The 19,292-nt window shown below is 38.2% G+C and overlaps 1 protein-coding gene across 1 annotated transcript; it reads right to left on the bottom strand.

Moving 5' to 3' along the window:
* Positions 1-10,358: 10,358 nt before the first annotated feature.
* On the bottom strand, positions 10,359-15,440 carry nkx2.1 (NK2 homeobox 1). Its single transcript, XM_047345713.1, has 2 exons — positions 14,890-15,440; positions 10,359-14,262 (listed from the first exon to the last, which is right to left on the bottom strand). Exons 1-2 carry the CDS (start codon positions 15,254-15,256, stop codon positions 13,586-13,588), a joined length of 1,044 nt encoding a protein of 347 aa, XP_047201669.1. The 5' UTR covers positions 15,257-15,440; the 3' UTR covers positions 10,359-13,585.
* Positions 15,441-19,292: the final 3,852 nt, after the last annotated feature.

Raw genomic sequence — 19,292 nt, 5'->3', positions numbered from 1 at the left:
AGTTGTATCTCCACTCCAGTCGGTTATCCAGGTGAACACTGAGGTATTAATACTTCTCCACCACCTCCACTTCTTATCCCATGATGGAAATAGTGTTTGACCTATTCCTGTTTCTCTTAAAATCCACAATCATCTCCGTTGTTTTATTCACATTCAAGATGAGATTCTGAGATGTGCAGAACTTGTTGGCTCCTTCCAATCAGGACTGAAACAATTACTATTGAGCCTAATTTATTAGTTTAGGTTTGCATTTCTTAGCTGTTTACTTTGCTAAATGTGCATTATACTCTTTCTTTCTTGTAATGCGATGCTTTCATGTTTTCCTGTCCTCAGTCTGTTTCTTTGTTTGTTTCAGTTTTTCTTTGTCACTGATCACCTGTTACACCTGTTAGTGTTTAGTTCATTAAAAAAAATCTAATCTAAAAAAAAACAAAACATTAGATTAAATGCCCAGAAGAGTTGGACCCCAGCCAGTGCCTTGTCCATCACTGATCAGAAAAGAACCAGGGATGAGGCTGTTATCGCTGTGTAGCCCACACGAATTACTTTTAATGAACACGTAATTAATGTAAATAGACTGAACGGGTTTCAAAGCAAACAACGACTCTAATTGATTTGCATTTCTCCTTTTTGGGGGAGGGGGGCTCTCCAATTCGCTCTTTTGTCAGGCGCCTCTATTGATCACTGGTTGTGTGTATCGCTCCGCATGTGTTTTCCTTCATTAAGAAATAACAGCTTCCTGATTACTCCCATCCCCGGGTTTAATGTTGCTTAAAGTCTACTTTGTTCCTGTGTCATGGTGGAGGGCAGCAAGAATAATGTGCAAGTGGGTGGGCTGTGATTGGCCGCGCAGTAAGGCAATGGTGTTTAGGACATCGGCTGCAAAGGGGATCAGTGGAGAGGTTAGAAAAGCAGAACCTTTGGGGCTGACTCAAGCTCAGCATGTGGTCCCCCTGGGTCTGATTCATATTCACTTACAACACTGTTTTTCAATGAAACTGCACTTTTTATTATCAACATGGGTGCTTCTAGGAACTTTTGAAAGGGTTGGTCAGATGGAAGCCTTTGATCATCTTGGAATGGCACACCTATATCAAATTGGGAATTTTAGGAGTTTTATTATGGTTTTGTTAGGCATAGTGGCGGTGGGTGGGCTCAGAGGAAGGAGAGGCCCCTTATGGACAATAGAAATGTATATAAATACCTAAATAAATTAATAAACCTATTATATATGACATTTGCTTCTGCAAAGTTGTGATACTACTACAACTGTTAATAGTACTACTACTGATAATAGTAACGTTCTTTTTTTCTTTCTGAAAGTGCGGGGCCAAATGCACGGATCACTGAGTTAGATGCACGTGCTGGCTAGACCCAAACGCAGCAATGACCTGTTGATGGGCAGAAAGAATCACACAATTTACTCTAGCAACACCAGGAGCGGGGCTGCACAGTGGTAGCACCTGTCCAGGGTGTAACCTGCCTCCAGCCCATAGACTACTGGAGATAGGCACCAGCTTCCTCGTGACCCACAATGGAAGAAGCGGTAGAAAAAGGACTGACTGACACCAGGAGCACTAACAGCGAATCCGGGAAGAAATCGGTGTAACAAACAGACCAGAGAAGTAGCCGTGATGGCAAAGACAAAAGAAAGGGCACATTTAAGGCACCTGAGATGACACAGGAGGATGCAGGAGCTGGTGAAATGGAACGGTATCTAAGCAGAGAACAACAGGGTGGGTGTATCTTCCTTTTAAAGCCAATCCAGGTGGTGACTTGACCACTACCTGACACCTTGTTTACTTTTAATTGTAACTGCTCATCTTTGTTTTTTTTTATAATTGTCCCTGTCTAGCCAACTTGCTTTGAGAACCAGATGAGTCATGCCACTACTTAAGTAAAATCAACCGTGCAACTGGGTTAATATCCCATTTCCTTTAATAGAGCAAATCTGTCACAGACTGCAAGGCGACTAGTCCCACCATACAGTTTGCCTAAGCTGATTGGACAAGATACACATAAAGAAACAAACAAACAAACAAACAAACAAATACATAAATAAATGTTGCAACTCACTGAAGTTTTTCCACTAATGTCTATGCATTTATATTCATAAATAATATATAATGCATATCAGACACCCTGGCCAGGGGAACCACTAGCCTTTTGCAGCCCCCGGCCCGTTTTTGATGGCACCATTGAACACTCTAATAGGGTTAAGCAGTCTGTTAGCCTAAGATTTGTGTTCTAGGCTTTTTGACAAATGTTTAACATAAATGCACCTCCATGCATCCACTCTTTGGGGATTAGTATATAAGCCCCTTGTTCTACTGATTTCTGTTTATTTAGCCAGCAAATTGTCCAAGTTTAAAAAAAAAATTATATAGGCTTTATCCTGCTGTGCAATTCAGGCACCGGAATTACATACAGTGATGACTGGCCAAAAAGAAGGGAAAACTATTGAGTTGTGAGCAGAATTGCATGTTAGCTAATTGTTCATTTAAGCTGCTCGCAGTGGCTAATTATGTCAGCACAGCCAAGCCATTTGCATGATGGACCAGCCACCTGCCTGAAGGCGCTGCCAGGGCAAACTATATAATTACTGAACAGCAGTGGGGCAATTTTTGACTGTCGCCCCTTTTGTGTCACATGAATTCCTCGTAATGACATATTTCATTAGGGGGCAAATATCACCCCCTCCTCCTGGGTGCTGAACAAAAAAGCACAAGTCTCAACAGGTCCTAATATACGGGACGTATTTACATTCACCTCCAGCCGGTGTTTTTGTCAGCCTGTAGTTATGTGCGTCTTTGCTGTGAGTTAAATGGAGGAGCAATGGTTGTTTCTCCGCTCGCCTCACGCAGACTGCACGGGATAAAATGGACCAGGGCTTTTCTTAAAGTGATTGCAGCCTGAACTCATTAAGCTATCAAATGTCTGGCTTTGGGATCTTGATTGCTTATTGTGTTGCAACATTCAAGGAATTTTTTTTTACCCTGCCAAAGAGACGTTCTTTTCACTCACATGGAGAAATGACTAACTGATGGACCATTGGGTTTAGGATCATATATCCAGTGGCGGTTCTTGCACCTATAATGACCTGGGCTTTGTCCTTCCGTTTGTGCCCATGTGGCCCCAAGAAAACCTATATAAAATTAATGAAAACAGTTTTGTACATCCATTGAACAGACATGCAAAAAGGGAACTGAATGCTGTGTTTTGTTTAGGGATGCTTTTCTTCAGCATTTATTTTGGAAAATGGATGGAGATAAACCTGTTATTGGCTACAAATGACTTTGCACTGGGTCTCCATTCAAGCAGGACACCAATCCCAAACATCCAGCCAGAGCTACAGTGGAATGGTTTAGATCAAAGCATATTCTTGTGATTCATGTTTTCATTTCATCCCACTTAGATTAATATAATGGACCTTATGTGTGTAAGTCAGTCTTTGCTCTCATGTCTGGTTCAGCGTGCTGCTCATAAAGTGAACTTATTACCCCTGTTCTGGCTTCACTCCACTGGTTCCCAGTATATTTTAGAATTCATTTTAAGGTTCACTCAAGGTTTGACCAGTCTATATATTGCAATTTTAACACTCAATCTAATGTAGTCCCAATCCCCAAAAGGATTTTGAATAGTTATTTTTTTGGTGTTTTATCAAAAGGAGTAATGGTTTCATAAACTTCATATTGAGCTTTAAAGCGTATGTTCATGTCTGTAGTTTCAGGTCATTTTAGATTTGACTCTGGAGGTGATTAAATGTATTCCAAATTAATTAAAACTGTGGAATGGCCCTTTAATATACCTCTGAATCAAGAGCTATGAATCAAATATCATCTTTAACCTCTTTAGGTTCCACCAGTGTAAGGCTATTTTTTATCACAGTTTTTTATAATGTGCATTACCATACTCTTTGACTAGACATGTAAAAAAGCTAAAGAAAACCCATCCAGGAGAGTGCCTTAAGTGCTTTCAACCCCCCAACGTGTGCTGCCCTAGGCAGTGAGCCATACCACCAAAATAAGAAACTGGGTTTCGCTGTGTCCTATTTTTGATAATCTTAATCACTTGGTCTTGGAATTTAGGGTATTTTTTTATAAGGCAGGTTCAGATGATACATCTATAATAGTGTGGTTTTAATGTTATAAACTGATTAGAAGGTTTTAGACATTTCAGATAAATTAGTTGTGTATTGAAAGTTGATTAAAAAGTATTCAGTGACCATAAAGCATGTTAGGGTCAGATAAAGTAGAAGTACCTCAAAGCCTGAGCACAACATACTTGTCATATGCACCACTGCTCAGTAACACCCACTACTTTTATTGCACTTTTTGTCCAGATTCCTTCCATTAAAGATTTATTTAGAAATCATAAGTGCTCTTTTTGGCATGCAAATGAATTTAAATGAACTTTAGGTCTGACCATTTGAAAGGAATAACCTTGGACTATTCAGCTTGTCATTAAATGGAACAGTTATTCCTGCAGGCCTATAGAGCGAGCAGTAGCCCCCGGGTCTCACTGAAGGGTCTGGTGTTAACGGGGTTAGTGATGGCTCGCTGCCTTCTAAAGGACTCCTGCTGGTACTGTACACAGACAGGACAACCCTGCTTTAGTCTGAGTTCATTTAATTGACATGTTTAACGAGAGCACTGCAGGCATGGAGAAAGAGAGGAGCACACATAATGACCACACACACAGACAAATTTAAAGTTAATATCTTCATAAAAACCTTGTTATTGACCACATTTTATGGTTTTAAGTTTGAAAGTTAAAAGTGGGTGAGCAATCATGCTACTGGGAAGACAGAAAAGCTTTTTTCTTTAAATTCCAAGGGACACACATAATGACATGCAAAAAGTGTTAAAACCTGAACTTGACCTGAACTTTTTCACATTTTACAACCTCAAACCTGTATCTATTTCACTGGGATGTTATGTGGTGGACCAATACAAATTTGTGGATATTTGTCAAATAATATCCCAAATTCTGGACACCTTACAGAGCATATATCAAATGATAATAGAAAGAGTATGGCATAACCTACCAAGATATGACTGTATAATTAATCTGACAGGCTGGGCAAGGGGAGTATTAATCAGAGAAGAGACTAGAGGTCCATGGTAGTTCTGGAGCAGTGGCGTTCTCACATGATTGGCGCCCTGGGTGAGACCCTCCTTCTGATGCCCTGTCTCAATCAATTAAAATACAAGAAATTATCTGAGATTCTGGAGTGTGATAACATACACAACACATTGCTCACAGTGTATTGACCAAGTCCCCCTGACTTCACATGCATTAAAGAAATAGAAAACCTGCTCTGGGCACTACTGAGAGACCCATTATATTTTATTATCTGGATGGTTGTGTGCCGCCTTTCTAATACAACCCCAGGTAACCGCTATAACATGGGACACATCCAAAGTCCGCCACTGCTCTGGAGGAGCTGAAGAGATCAGCAGCTCAGGTGGGATAATATGTCAACAAAACAACTTTGGGCTTCTACTCCACAAATCTGGCCTTTGTGGTAGAGTGGCAAGAAGAAAGCCATTGTTGAAAGAAAGAAATACGAAGTTTCTTTTGCTGTTTGGCAAAAGCCATGTAGCAGACATAGCAACACAGTGAAGATGGTGCGCTGGTTAGACGAGACCAAAACTGATCTTTTCTGCACACCTGCAAAACACTGTGCAAGGGTAAAAGCTATCATTGTACATCATCGTAAACAGCATCCTCATATTGAAACATGGTGGCAGCTGTATTATGTTGTGGGGATGCTTTTCTTTAGCAGGAACTGAGCAGCTGATCAGCGTCAATCAGAAGATGGATAAAGCTAAATGCAGGGCTATCCTGGAAGATAACCTGTTCCAATCTGTAGGAGACTTCAAACAGAGGGGCAGAGGTTCACCTTCATGCAGGACAATGACGCTAAATGCAACGTTCTGGCTGTAAATCAATGGTTCAGATCAAAGTCCATACCTCAATTCAGTTGACAATCTTTGGCAAGACTTGAAAATTAATGTTCACAGGCACTCTTGAACCAATCTAGATGTTTAAAGCATGTACAGACAAAACTCAAAAAATCCACAGACATATCTGTCAATAACTTAATATCAATAGTCTGAGGGCAATTAGGCAGAACTGCAGAAGTGATTCAGTAGTTGAAATCAATTTATAAGATAAGAAACAAGTTAACACAAAACAAAATCCTGGTCAATGGACAAAGTTTATACATACAGTTACAAAGTAAACAAAATGAAGAAACACTGAAAGTTTGACTGGGTCTAAGCTATTTAAGATGGGGTATAAAATAACCTATCCATACTGTTTTTTAAAAATCGAAAACTGAAATTGTTATAAATTAGAGCTTCTCCCCAATAGCTAAATATCAGAAAGGCCATTGAACAAGTTCTAAAGGCTGGTTCAAAAGCCAGCATTTGTGAATTATATTAGTGCACAAAGCCTGGCCAACTTGGACATCAGTAAAGGCACCATTAGAGCTACACAGATTTTCCAACAGCATGCTGCCAGATAGAGTTTTCTGGCTGGTTTTTGCTTCAGGCCATTCACGCCCCCGACTGCAACCATTTGTAACCTTATAGAACCAAAACGTAAATAAAAACCCATCTCAAGAAAATCTGAAAATATTTAACAAGCATCATCCTCAAACACAAAGTGCTGTAAAAAGCAGAACATGAACAACACATTTATGAACAATACCTTTTATAGATGTTGTCAGTTACTTTAAGTGTTGTCTTATTTATATTGTATACAATATTTATGGAACTGATTTTGTGGTACATTTTACATAGAGATGTGTTAACTATGCTAAAAGAGTTACTGTTTTTTCTTCATGCCAAAGTTATGCTTGGTTTGTTACATTTACCCAATGAGATTATTGTGAAAGGGAAGTAATGGATAGGGTGAGGAAAAATATTTCAAAACAACCTAATGAACATTTATTTGCTAAAAGATATTTTTACATTTTAATGAAAGCCGGGCAGCCAATAGGGAAAATAAAAAAGACCCTGACTTATTTATCAATCTGTGGATTCTTTTTTTAGCCTCTTGTCAGTCAACAGTTTTGTTTGATGTATTTCTTATAATTTGTGATATCCCAAAACCCTTTGGTTAGCCTTTGTTTTGACAGATTATATAAATGTATACAAATGTCAGTCTTTCAGGCTCTCCTAAAATTCTCAAAATGAATGGGTTCTAACCCCTTTTCTAGTCATCTAACCTCCTCTTCGAGTTATTTAAGACCATACATTTTTAAGGGCAGAACATCATACTATTCTACTCCAGAACATTTGTCACATTTTAAACAACAATGATTCCTTCCAATTTCACCATTATTATGAATACAGACATTCCTAATCCACCATTGTTAGCTGCAAGTTTCTGAAGTGTATTTAGTTTAAGTGCCCTACTTTTAAACAATAGTTTGTCATGTAAAATGAACCAAATGTATATGCAGAAATAATTTTGCAACTACAATAGCTAAACACAACCACATGTGTTTATAACATCCAAAATGTCCCTCAAAGGGACTGGTAGTTGAAGGCAACTGCACATTAACTTGTTTGTTCTAATGCGGGTCACAGGTAGGTAGGAAAGAAGCTCATTGCCTCTTATATGAGTGCAAAATAACTACTAATTTGTTCTAACTTTTCTGAACTAAAAACTCAGATACTGCATTAGATTATATCAGTCTCCTGAGTAGACCGCATTGGTGGATTTATTTATTTTTTGTTGCTTTTGTTTGTTCATTCTTAAACTCTCTTCATGATGATGACACTCAAAATGCAATAAAGAGTTAAATTTTTCATTTTTTTATGTTTTCTTTTTTTACTTTAACTATGTAACAAGTAAATATGTATTGAAAGATGCACTGGACAGAAACTAGCTATTATTTACAGCTATTAGGGCTTTGACTTAACTTTTGTTTACTATATTTATATATATATATATAGCAAGCATACTTACATCTTGGTGGAACTTATTTTCTTCAACTTTCTTTAACCCTTGATAATTCTAAAGTAACAAGACAACTGTTAGCTTAAATCAATTAGCAAAGTAGACCACATTTCTAGACCCGATATGGCAGAAATTAAACTAAAACTTTTCAAAATATAGCACCTGTCATCCAGTACACTTTAATAAAAGTTATACAATATTTTTTCTCATTGTCTGACATTAAATTAGACAAAACATTCTTTCTTGTTTTAGAGTACTTAGGATTACTAAAATAATTTGATGTAGTGAAATGCCAGAATAATAAGAGATGTATTGTTTTAGATATTTTTTCATAACTTTCTTGAAAATCTGGAGTTTACAAATACCTAGACATCAGCCAGGGAGTTACAGCTTGGGCTCATATGGGTCTTTCAAATGGAAAATGACCCTAATCATACTGCCAGACTAGTAACAAAGTGGCCTATGCACAACAAAGTCAATGTTTCAGATTGCCATTGTGTAGCCATCACAAAGCCCTGATCAAGAAACTTGTAGGCAGAGCTGAAAAGGTTTAAGAGAGCAAGGCAGCCTATAAACCTGGCTAAGTATAAAAAGATGCTTGTGGAAGGATAACTAAAATGTTTGATCCAAGTCATACAAGTCAAAATGCAATTCTACCAAATGCTAAGAAAATATGTGCAAACTTTCAATTATGAAGTTTTTATTTTTATTTTATTCTTTGTCTTTATTTTGACATAAATGAATGAAATAGGGGAAGAAAAACTCTTACTAAAGTAAAACATGTAAAGTTTAGGTTGATTTATGTGTATTTCATGATGTGCATTTAATGATGTATGTAAATATAAGATATAATATTCCTGGAACTTATTTTTCTTACATTTTCATCAACTTATATTTTTAAAAGTAGCCCTATGGGATGAGTTCAATTTATATATCGTGGGTCACTGCCTTATATGTGTGTGTGTGTGTATATATATATATATATATATATATATATATATATATATATATATGTGTGTGTGTGTGTGTGTGTGTGTGTGTGTGTGTAAACAGAGTAAAATCAATGTTGATGTCTCATCCTATCCAGAACAACACTGTAGGTCAGCAATTTGAAACTATATTGTACTGGATACATATATACACTCCTAAACCTTGTGTAAGATGTTTACAGAATACTTAAAGTTGCTAATGCTGGCAATGGTGGGTCCATCGACAAATTGGACCTTACAGATATATATATACATATATACATATATATATATATATATATATATATATATATATATATATATATATATATATATATATATATATATATATATATATATATATATGCCCCTTCGTCTGATTAAGAAATTTTGCTGTTCGAGGAGAATCAAGCCTTTCTTTTTGCAAAGTAAAAGTCAGACTGAAAAAAATATCACATGAGAGTTTTTGTCATTGTTGCGTATGGAAAAGAAGCTCTGATAGTCAAATTTGCGCTCGGCCGGGCAGTATTATCAAAATGAAGTTAAATTGCAGCCAGTACCAGGAAAAAAGAATCTACAAAAGAAACAAATCCAAATGAACACCTAAGATGTAAAAATGTGCTGTGTTCATCACAGGGTGGGGAGAGAGAAAAGACTCCACTCAGCGAGCCCTGAATGCTGCATTTCATGCCTGCAACAATTATGCTGAAAGGTCAAGTATTACAGCATCTTGTGCTCCGTTTTGCATGCAAAGTATTTCAGTTCGCAAATGACCCTCGTTTGCGCTCTTTGCACAATGGCTTGAAGAAGCAGATAAACGCAGGACAATTAAAGATTTTTTTGCCGCCAGCTCACAATAACATTTACCAAAGGGGGGTGATTGCAGTTTTGCCGTGTAATTGTCCCATTTGAAACGCACATGAATACTCGGGTCTGCTGCAATAAAATGTTTCGGAACTTTGAAAAGGAGGCAGGAAGTGGAAATGTGTTCAATGCGTCATTTTTTATAACGTCAAAAGCAAAAATGTTAGGAAGTATTTAAAAAACACGGTTTAGTGAGGAATGCAGCTTTTGTATTGCTTTTTCTCCTGTTTTCTGTTCACAGCACCATGGACAGCTCCCGTTTGGCGTCTTTTTTGATTACCAGAAAACAACCTTAATGACACACTTTTATAGCAAGAATAACAAATATTTATATTGTTCATAAAAATCTATACTATTTTTTATAGTTTATTAAATGCAATACTTAAAGCAAAAAAAATGTCTTTTGTTTTTAAGGTCGCATATTAAATCAAACAAAATTAACCAGAGCTTGTATTTTTTTAAATCTGAGATGCTTAGTCATTAGAAATTTGTTCCGACATACATGTCCAGAGAAATAAATCTTTAGTGTTTTGTTTATAATATTTCTTTTCCATTTTGCGACAAAACCGTTGACAGATATCGATCCAAAATTAGTCTCTATAATATGTTTGAAGAGTATATTGGTGTTTATTGTATTTTCCTTTTAACATGTTTATGTATCATCTTGATTTCGACAAAGACGATGATAATAATAATAACAATAATAACATTTACAAAATAGAGTATTTTCCCTTTTACAATTCGCTTCCACTTATTTATATATTTTTGAACCACCACCTGCTCGTTAATTCGTCACTTTTACTTTTAAGGCGCGCACACACAGTTAATATCCGTTCAAACTTCACTTCACCCTGACACCGAGGGAACCTGGTCTTAAAGAGGCGAATGAAATTCACCAGCTAGTCACTAACTCAAATATGATTACCTTGAGATTAGAGACTAATTGCTTGGGGTTCATTGAGGCAGCCCACCATAAAGCCAGGAGGACTCAGGGAGCTGCACTGTGGGCTTTCCACAAAGGAGAGCAATGAGAGCGCACACGCTTCCAACAAGTCATTCTCGACAGCTACAAGCTGCGCACAAAGACCACACACGGCGCCAAAGACATGTTAATGTAATCCCAAAGTTCTCACTTCTCTCCGCGAACAAAACCCGCTCTGAAAAACACCTAATATAAGACAGTTTCTGATGCTGGGTTTGAGAATTTAACTCAAAGGTCTTCTGGAAGGGCTTTTTATTTATCACAGGAGGCCTCAAACTGTGGCTGCTTTTAGAATAAAAGTGACAGAAGACATGCGAATATACAGTAGTGTAAGTATGCTGTGGAAATCCCAACTTTTCAATAATAACTGAGAGGGGTGGTGGTCGGGGGGTGGGTGGGGGTGGCGGTGGGTGGTGGATTGGCTAGGACTACTTTTCACAGCTATGCCAAAAAAAAAGCACTGCATTAAAAAGTTGCAGTGGAACCTGTGTTTTACTGGCAACATGCAAACAAAAACAAACAAACAAATAAATAAATAAATACATCCATACATAAATATTAATCAGTCTTCATTAAACTGCATGGAAGAGACTTTAGTGTCATTAACAGTTAAAAGCTGTTGTTGGGAAAACCTTTGTTCTAATAATGAGTCAAGGATTTATAATATCAAGCAGATTGAATAACCAGGCGTTACTTTTTAACTAATTGTTTGATGAAGGTTCTGACTGAGGATGTAAATGTCCAAAGAAACAAACAGGATAATAAATTATAAATCCTTCCATTCATCGACCCCAGTGAAGATGTCATTTCACATCAACATGAACTATCTGCTCTAGAAAATGTAGACATATTTTCAACTTTGCATTCGTAACGGCCAAATGGTTTAAAAAAACTTTTCTTTGTCTTTTGGTTAATTTTTATTATCTAATATAAGCAGAGCTGGCTCGAGTTTGAATGGCGCCAGAAGCAGAATTTGATGAAGGGCCCCATTTCCAGTTCATTTTAATGTTTGAACAAAGAGCTGACAATAAATTTTGAGACAAAGATGTTTCTCTGACTTACTCTTTTGGTCTGGTAGTGGCGCCCAGAGTACAGCATTTCAATGCTAACTTAGTAAAAGTCAGAAAGAAGGTACCAGTTGTCATTAATTTATTCATTAGTCACCATTTACATTCTCCATAGAATCTGACTGCAGCACAGACACAGGCAGCAGACATTACTTACCTAGTGACATTGATTATAATTATTAACATAATTATAAAACTTATTTTTTAATTCTAAATAAATTTAAAACGTTATTTTAAACTCGACTGCAAATTTGAAGTTCTAAAATCTACCTTCTTTGAGAAAGCTTGAGCGCTCATTGAGCCCCCCTGCTGGCCTAGGGGCCCCTAACCAGCACCTTAGCTCATTTTACCTTGTGCGCCTCTAATTAGAAACATCATAGCAATTGGAAAACTGAATGTGGGACTATGTTGTATTGTACTGAATACAGTAAACCAAAAACTGATTATTTTAACCTCGTGGCGACCGCACCAATTACAGCTGCAGCTGTCGGTTAGACGAATGTTAAATAAAGAGTTTCCTGGATTTACTTGGATTTACCAAATTAAATTGAAAAACAATAAATTACTATTTAAATTCTCATCATGCCCGTGGAATTTATAGACTAAATTTAAATTGTGCTTAAAATACAATATATACAACTACTACTAATACTAATAATGGTAATAAATAGAAGTTTATAGAAACGGTTTTGTTACTGAATCTCAAACCAATCGTCCTTTCCTTTCAGCTCCCTGATTGATTATTGATGATGCAGCTGATATGGGCTCGCGTGCTGTTTGGTCAGGGATTGCATCGATAAGCTGCCCTTTGAGCAGCGCTCGTGTTTGATGTGGAGCTCCGAGAAACCTCGCCTCTCTGACTCAGTGAATACACATTCAAAAAAGGAGCAAAGGGAAGAAAAAAAAAAAATAAAGCACATAAAGGCTATAATGGCCGTTTACTCTGCGGGGAATGCGTGAGCAACCGTATGATTCATCAAAAAATGTATCAATTACAAAAAAAGCTGTTGGTACTTAATATTGATGGAGCGATTTTCACACTAAAAAAGTGTCCTTACTTTGATCAGCCTTTTTTGGAAATAAATGAAAAATATGAAGGTCTTAATACTACAACACTACTACGACTCCTACTAATAATTTCTTAAATTCTCTTCATTTCTTCAGTATTATTATTCACATAATGCAACAGCGCAGATGCGAACATATTTCACAAAAGAATAGTTTAGCTGTCTCCTTCTCATAATTTATTAATAGGACTGTTTTGTAGTAGGTCAAATATCTATATGAGTTACAAAGAAATTAAACGTACAAATACCAGTGAAACCACAACAAACTAGCAATAGCGTCAAAAAGTTTGTACAACAAAGCTAGAATTCAAACCTTTTACAGAAATGTACAAGCTAGACCTACGGCTTACATTAAATTCTATTAGAAAGCAGAGTCGCACTGCAGTCCAGACGTGTTTATGCGTCCATGTTCAGGGTCAGGTGTCTCCCCACTATTAGTCTACGGCAACAATCTTCTTTTGTCTCTTTATATAATTTACATAAATAAATCCCAGGACGTTCACATCCACAGTTTATGGGAAACGTTTCTTCCACGTAAGTTTCCTTAGAATAAAAAACTGCAGCGGTTTTACTTAGGTTTTTTTTTGTTCAAATGTGTGCATGGATGGTGAAACCTGCCTTTTTTACATTAGAGGGAATTTTAACCATAGCCGGTACTTCTTGTCACCACGTCCTGCCGTACAACAGGGCCGAGCACTGTAAGGCCGAGCCGTACTCAGCTCCGGGGGAGTTAAGGTGAGAGAGGCCGGCCACCTGGCTCTGCATAGAGGGCGGACTGGAGGAGTGCGGTACCAGGTCTGGAGAGTGGCCTGTGCTTCCCACCTGCTGGCTCTGATGCTGCCCGAGGCCGCTGGCGTTGTTGGACATGATCATGACGTTGCTTGCCTGCTGGTGGTGCGTCTGTGCGGAGGAGGTGGGCGTGTGACCGCTGCCTTGACATGGCTTGCCGTCCTTCACCAACACCGGTACGGCCACCCTTCGCGGGGACTGCTGCTGCTGCTGCTGGCAGGAACCGCTCTCCTGCTGCATCTGCTGCTGGGACACTTTGTCCTTGGCCTGCCTCTTCATCTTGTAGCGGTGATTCTGGAACCAGATCTTCACCTGGGTCGGGGTGAGGTGGATCATGCTCGCCAGATGCTCCCTCTCCGGCGCCGACAGGTATTTCTGCTGCTTGAAGCGGCGCTCCAGCTCGTAGACCTGCGCCTGTGAGAAAAGCACCCGCCTTTTTCTCCGCGGGGTGCTGGACAGGGAGCCCATGCTTTTGCCCACATCCGCCAGGGAGCCGAGGCTGCCCATGCTGCCCATGTTCATGCCTGACGAGGAGCCCATGAAGCGAGAAACTGAGAAAATAGAAGATTTGAACTTGAATTAAACACAGATTTTAATTTAAACTATATGGACCAAGTCAATCGTTTTGTAAAATAAAAATATTAACGTTACCTTGTAATTACATCCAAATTATTTATATGACTAAAACTACAACTCGGCATTGTAATTCGGTTTGTAAGCCAACATGATTCCCAAAGAGTCCTGCAATGCGTCCAAACCTACAAACTGTTTTCATTATTTGGTTTCATCAAATACTTTTTAGGAAAAAGTTAATAGAATACAGGAAGGTAACTTGAGATAAAAAGCAAAACAAACAGATTGAAACAACATATATTATTATCACTGCTTATCAGATTGTCTGGTCTTATCTGCTTTATTGGCATTTGCTACGACGTCTTGTTTCGTTTTCCAATTAAAAGCAAATTGTTCATTTACTTCAGAGCCCAAGTGGAAATATTTTGGGTGATCCAGATGTTGAGCTCCCTGGGAAAAATAATACAAATTAATGTAGTGAACTAAAAAAAAAACTCAACTGGGGTTGGATTAGATTTACACTGTATGGGATTCGCCCTCTAAATAAAATGGAGAGTCAAAATGACATTTAAAACATAAAAACTTTACTGGATCTGGATACTCACTGGTGGAGAAGCGCGGGTCGGGGTTGGCTCCGTACCAGCCGGTGGCCGTGGCGCTGCCGCTCATCCCGTCCTGGTACGACGGGAGGTCGCCCATGTTGCCCAGGTTGCCGTTACAGTAGCCCCCCATGGCAGTGTGTGACAGCTGGGAGACTCCTGCCGCAGTCATGTGGTAAGCCGCTGACACAGTCCCGTTGTGGCCCATGTGGTGCTGCTGCATCGCCGCCTGAGAGACCTGCGGCTGCCGGTAAGAAGCGAGAGGTGCCCCCAAGTTGTTATTCTCCATACTTACTTTCTTATAGCTCTCCTCAAGGGGACTCAAGATATCGGAAACAGAAAAAGGAGTCGTATGCTTAGGGCTCATCGACATTGTTCTGTGGCTTGGAGAGGGAGAAATTAGAAGGCAAGGCAATCTCTCCTTCTCTTCCCTCTCCCCCTTCTCTTTTTTTTTGGCCAAAGCCCCTCTGGTTCCTGTTGTCTCAACGTCGAGTCTGGTAGATGAACACGTAGAAGAGCGCCTCAAGTCGCGCCTTTAATTGGATTGAGTGGGGAGCTCGGTGCTGGCTTTGGTTTGTTTTAGCCGGGTACCAGGTTTAAGGCTACCGTCAGAGGCGGGGCATCAGCAACAATACAAAAAAAAAAAAAAAAAAAAACAGCTCTAGGCTCCTAGCGTAATTTCACTTAGAAGACATGTGCTCCCCTCCCACTAACAATAACATCAGCGCCGCAGCACATGATCATAAACGCTCATCCCCGGCGCTGCTGCGGGGCGGTGTCCGGGCGCTCGGCTTCTGCATGGCCGAGTTTGCGACTTGCCGCTGTTTGCTTCCTGACCACAATGCACTTTATTAACTGTAGTGATGTTTACGAGGGCCTCTTGAAGGAAGGAGGCCTATATGGACTTGAGAGTCGGAGAACCACTCCTCGGCTGAACTACTGACTTTTAATGGCCATGAGAGGCCTCCAGTGATTACAGGATTGTTTGTGTTATGCCTCATCGTACTCAGACATGCAAAAGTGCACTTGCGGGGAGGGAAAAACGCCTGATACTGATAAGTAAATAAATATACATCGGCGCGTTAAGTGGCTGCAAATGATTAACCCCCTAGTTTTTTTTTTCTTCCTCCCCACGTTTAATCTCATTTGAACGAAAGCAGCGCGTTACCTAAATTCAGATGCACACCCTCGTAAAAAGAGAGTGGAGAAAAATCTAGTCTGGAGAAAGGAGAGGCTCTCATGTGAAGTTAACGGCGTTCAAGTAGCTACTTTACTGCAGCACAAGTCCAGGTAGCCCTCAGTAGCATCTTGCCTTAATGCTCAAGAAGCGATTACAGTTTAAACCAATCATCTGCAAACTTTTACACAGAGGCATTAGGGAACGGGCTGGACTTTTTTTCAGTAAATATAACCTCAACGTGATTATTATCATTAAATCTTAGCTTAGTAGTAAGAAAGACAAACAACAAAACTTTTAGGGGATATTTATTCCTTTTTTTTATTTACAGGATTTAATTTATGTAGTGAAATTTAAATAAATAGTGGAAGATATTTAAAAGTGATTTAAGGCAATATTCTCAATAGTGCTGCTAGACCATTGGAAGGAATTTTGGAGGACATTAAAATTACAAAAACAAATAATCTAGCATTTTAGTTTGCATTTTATTACACCCCTGTGTGTTTTGATTGTTCACTACTAAATGAAGACAAACAGTAAAAACACACTTTTTTTTATTAAGTATGATTTCCCAAATTTTTTTCAATCTCACTGAAAAAGAACCCTGCTGATTATGCTTTTTGTGTATATGGGTTGATGACATCACAAGCACTGAATGATCACCTCACATTAGTAAACGCTGTGGACAAGTGAGTTTTATCAGATTTCTGTAGCATTTAAGTTATGCTTGAGTTGCAAGAGGGTTGTGTCTATCGCTGTAGAAGGCGAAGCTCAAGGAAACAGTGATAATGCTCGTCTTTAGAAGTTTAACTGGTACAGATTTATTTACATTGCTGTTTTAATGCATTGACCATCTGTTTCTATAACTAGGGCTGAAATGACTGCTGAAGACCTTTGATAACGGAATCTGGTCATTCCAGTCTTTACAAGCAGCTTCCATGTTTTTATGTTTGTTAAATTTTCTAAAGTATAGACAGTGTTTTCTTTTTACAGGTCAAACTTTATCATATACACAGCTAATTAATGTGGAAGGAGGATCTTGACTAAAAATATGAGAATAACGAAGAAAAATAACAATAAAAAAACAAATGGACGTACTCAAAAGAACTCTCAGTGGCTTATGCCTTCTGTGATGTCATTAAGAGGATTGTTTAGGAGAAAGCTTGTTTTTTAAAGGAGATGTTATCTTGATCGTATAACAACTTACAACAAAATAACAAATAGAAACCTGGTTATCATGTGTTGTTCTGTCGGAGATAAACGTTTGTGAGTTCGGCTGATTTCACACAAAAAAAATAAATAAATAAATAAACTGGCTTGTTGCTTTAATGTTCAATAATAGCTCAAATTGAGCAACATTTTTATTTTGATAACAAGTCCTGCCTGAACATATATATTAATGATAATTTAACTGAACATGATGATTTTATCAGCTGTTATTCTGATTCATTGTGTGCGGTGTCCAGCCGAGAATGTTTGTGTTTATATAGGTTATATTATGAATGAATGAATGAATGAATGAATGAACTCAGTATAACTTAAGAACTGCTATAGACCTGCTGATAAGGCTTCTGTGTTGGAGCAAGAAATATAGTTTGTTTCCAGCTTTATTAGAGCAGCTTTGGATGGTAATAAATATTAGCAATTAGAAGTTAAGAACTATCTTAAGACTTGTTGATGATAAAGCTTTTGTGTTGGACCAAGAACTAAAGTTTGTTTTCAGAATTAGCTTATTTAGAAGCAATGCTAATGCTAAAGCCAAACATGCTAAAAGAAAGTCCTGCTTCTTACACTATTAAACTGAATTTTGGAAGGTTTTTAATATTAATCATTAGCAGTTAAACACCATCATAGGAGTTGCAGCCAAAAAGATTTATTTATTTTTTTGTAGGTACAAGAATTTAGGTTTGTGTCCATTTTTACTCAGTGGAGTGACAGTGCTAGCAAGGTGAGCTTATTGCTAATCAACGGTACATCTTAGTTTTGGTTGTCAGAGAAGAGGTTTACATCCCACCTTGTAATTTGAAAACTTGATCACTATTTTACTAAGGCTGTATGTTTTATTTTAATTTATTTATTTTTTTGCTTGTTTCTTTTAACTTGATACAACCAGCCACATAAGCAATTGAAATTTTATTTTTAAATGTGGTTAGAATCTAACACATTAATATACATGTGTGCATTTTACTGTTAAACTTGTATTATTTTTTAAATATTTATAAACATTTATTTAAATTTTTGTAAACTGTCAGACCAATTTTTATTGGTTACATTCTACCTGTTTGTTTTTTCAGTGTAATATTTTATGCATACTAATTTAGTGTTTTATTATGCGTTGCTTTCTGTTCTTGATTCCTAAATGTTTATTGTTGAGTTTATATATATATATATATATATATATATGTTTTAAAACCATTTAAAATAAAGTTATTCAGGGAAAATTTTTAAGACATACAATAAAAAAAAGACGTCAATCTCAGCAGCAGCAAATTTCACAGCTTCCGTCTAAGGCTGCAGCTTTATCCGACCACCTCTTACAGGAATCGCAGCAGCAGCAACAGCACACCGTCTTCTGGTGGCAGCCTCTCTCGGAAGACAGTCGGCGACCAGTTTAACTCCAAAGGGATGTTCAATTCTTTGCATCCATTCTTTTTGAAAATTTCATCTCACAAAGGTGTACTCTAAGTAACAAGCTGCAAAACTGGAACCAGAGTCAGCATCAGTGAGTGTGCTTCCTGCAGCCTGCAGCGACGTGCCGTCCACTTAGTTTGTCAGAGTTATCAAGCCACAGCTGTGCATTGCCCTTTCTTCCGGCCATGTGCCTGTTTCATGTTTCTATCCTGTCGCTCCAATTTAAACAGCCAAATCACATTTTCTTATCCTGCAGTTTTAACAGGGCATCTTCAATAAAGCGCCAGTGCCTACCTTGCAGGACAATGAAAATTACTGCATCTTCATACACCCACGCTAAAGCTTGTATATGCATTCCTTAATTAAAGAATTCTGCAAGACATTCTTAATCATTTAAATCAGTACCTTTCCCCTGCTCTGCTACGCACTCATTATGGTCAATTAGCGGCAATTAGTCCAAATGTTCCCGCTAATTTCTCGGAATAATGAGAACACTAAGAAATTGGCGAATGTGATCCTACCGAGCCTTTGTTATCGAGGGCACACGCTGTAGTTGCTCAGCTGATTGGTACCTGATATCGCCCTCTGAAAATGGGGAAAA

This window comes from Girardinichthys multiradiatus, chromosome 19, assembly GCF_021462225.1.
Source record: "Girardinichthys multiradiatus isolate DD_20200921_A chromosome 19, DD_fGirMul_XY1, whole genome shotgun sequence".
Classification (NCBI taxonomy): domain Eukaryota; kingdom Metazoa; phylum Chordata; class Actinopteri; order Cyprinodontiformes; family Goodeidae; genus Girardinichthys; species Girardinichthys multiradiatus.
Note: the sequence above shows the minus strand (reverse complement) of the source record. Positions and strands in the feature narration are given on the sequence as shown.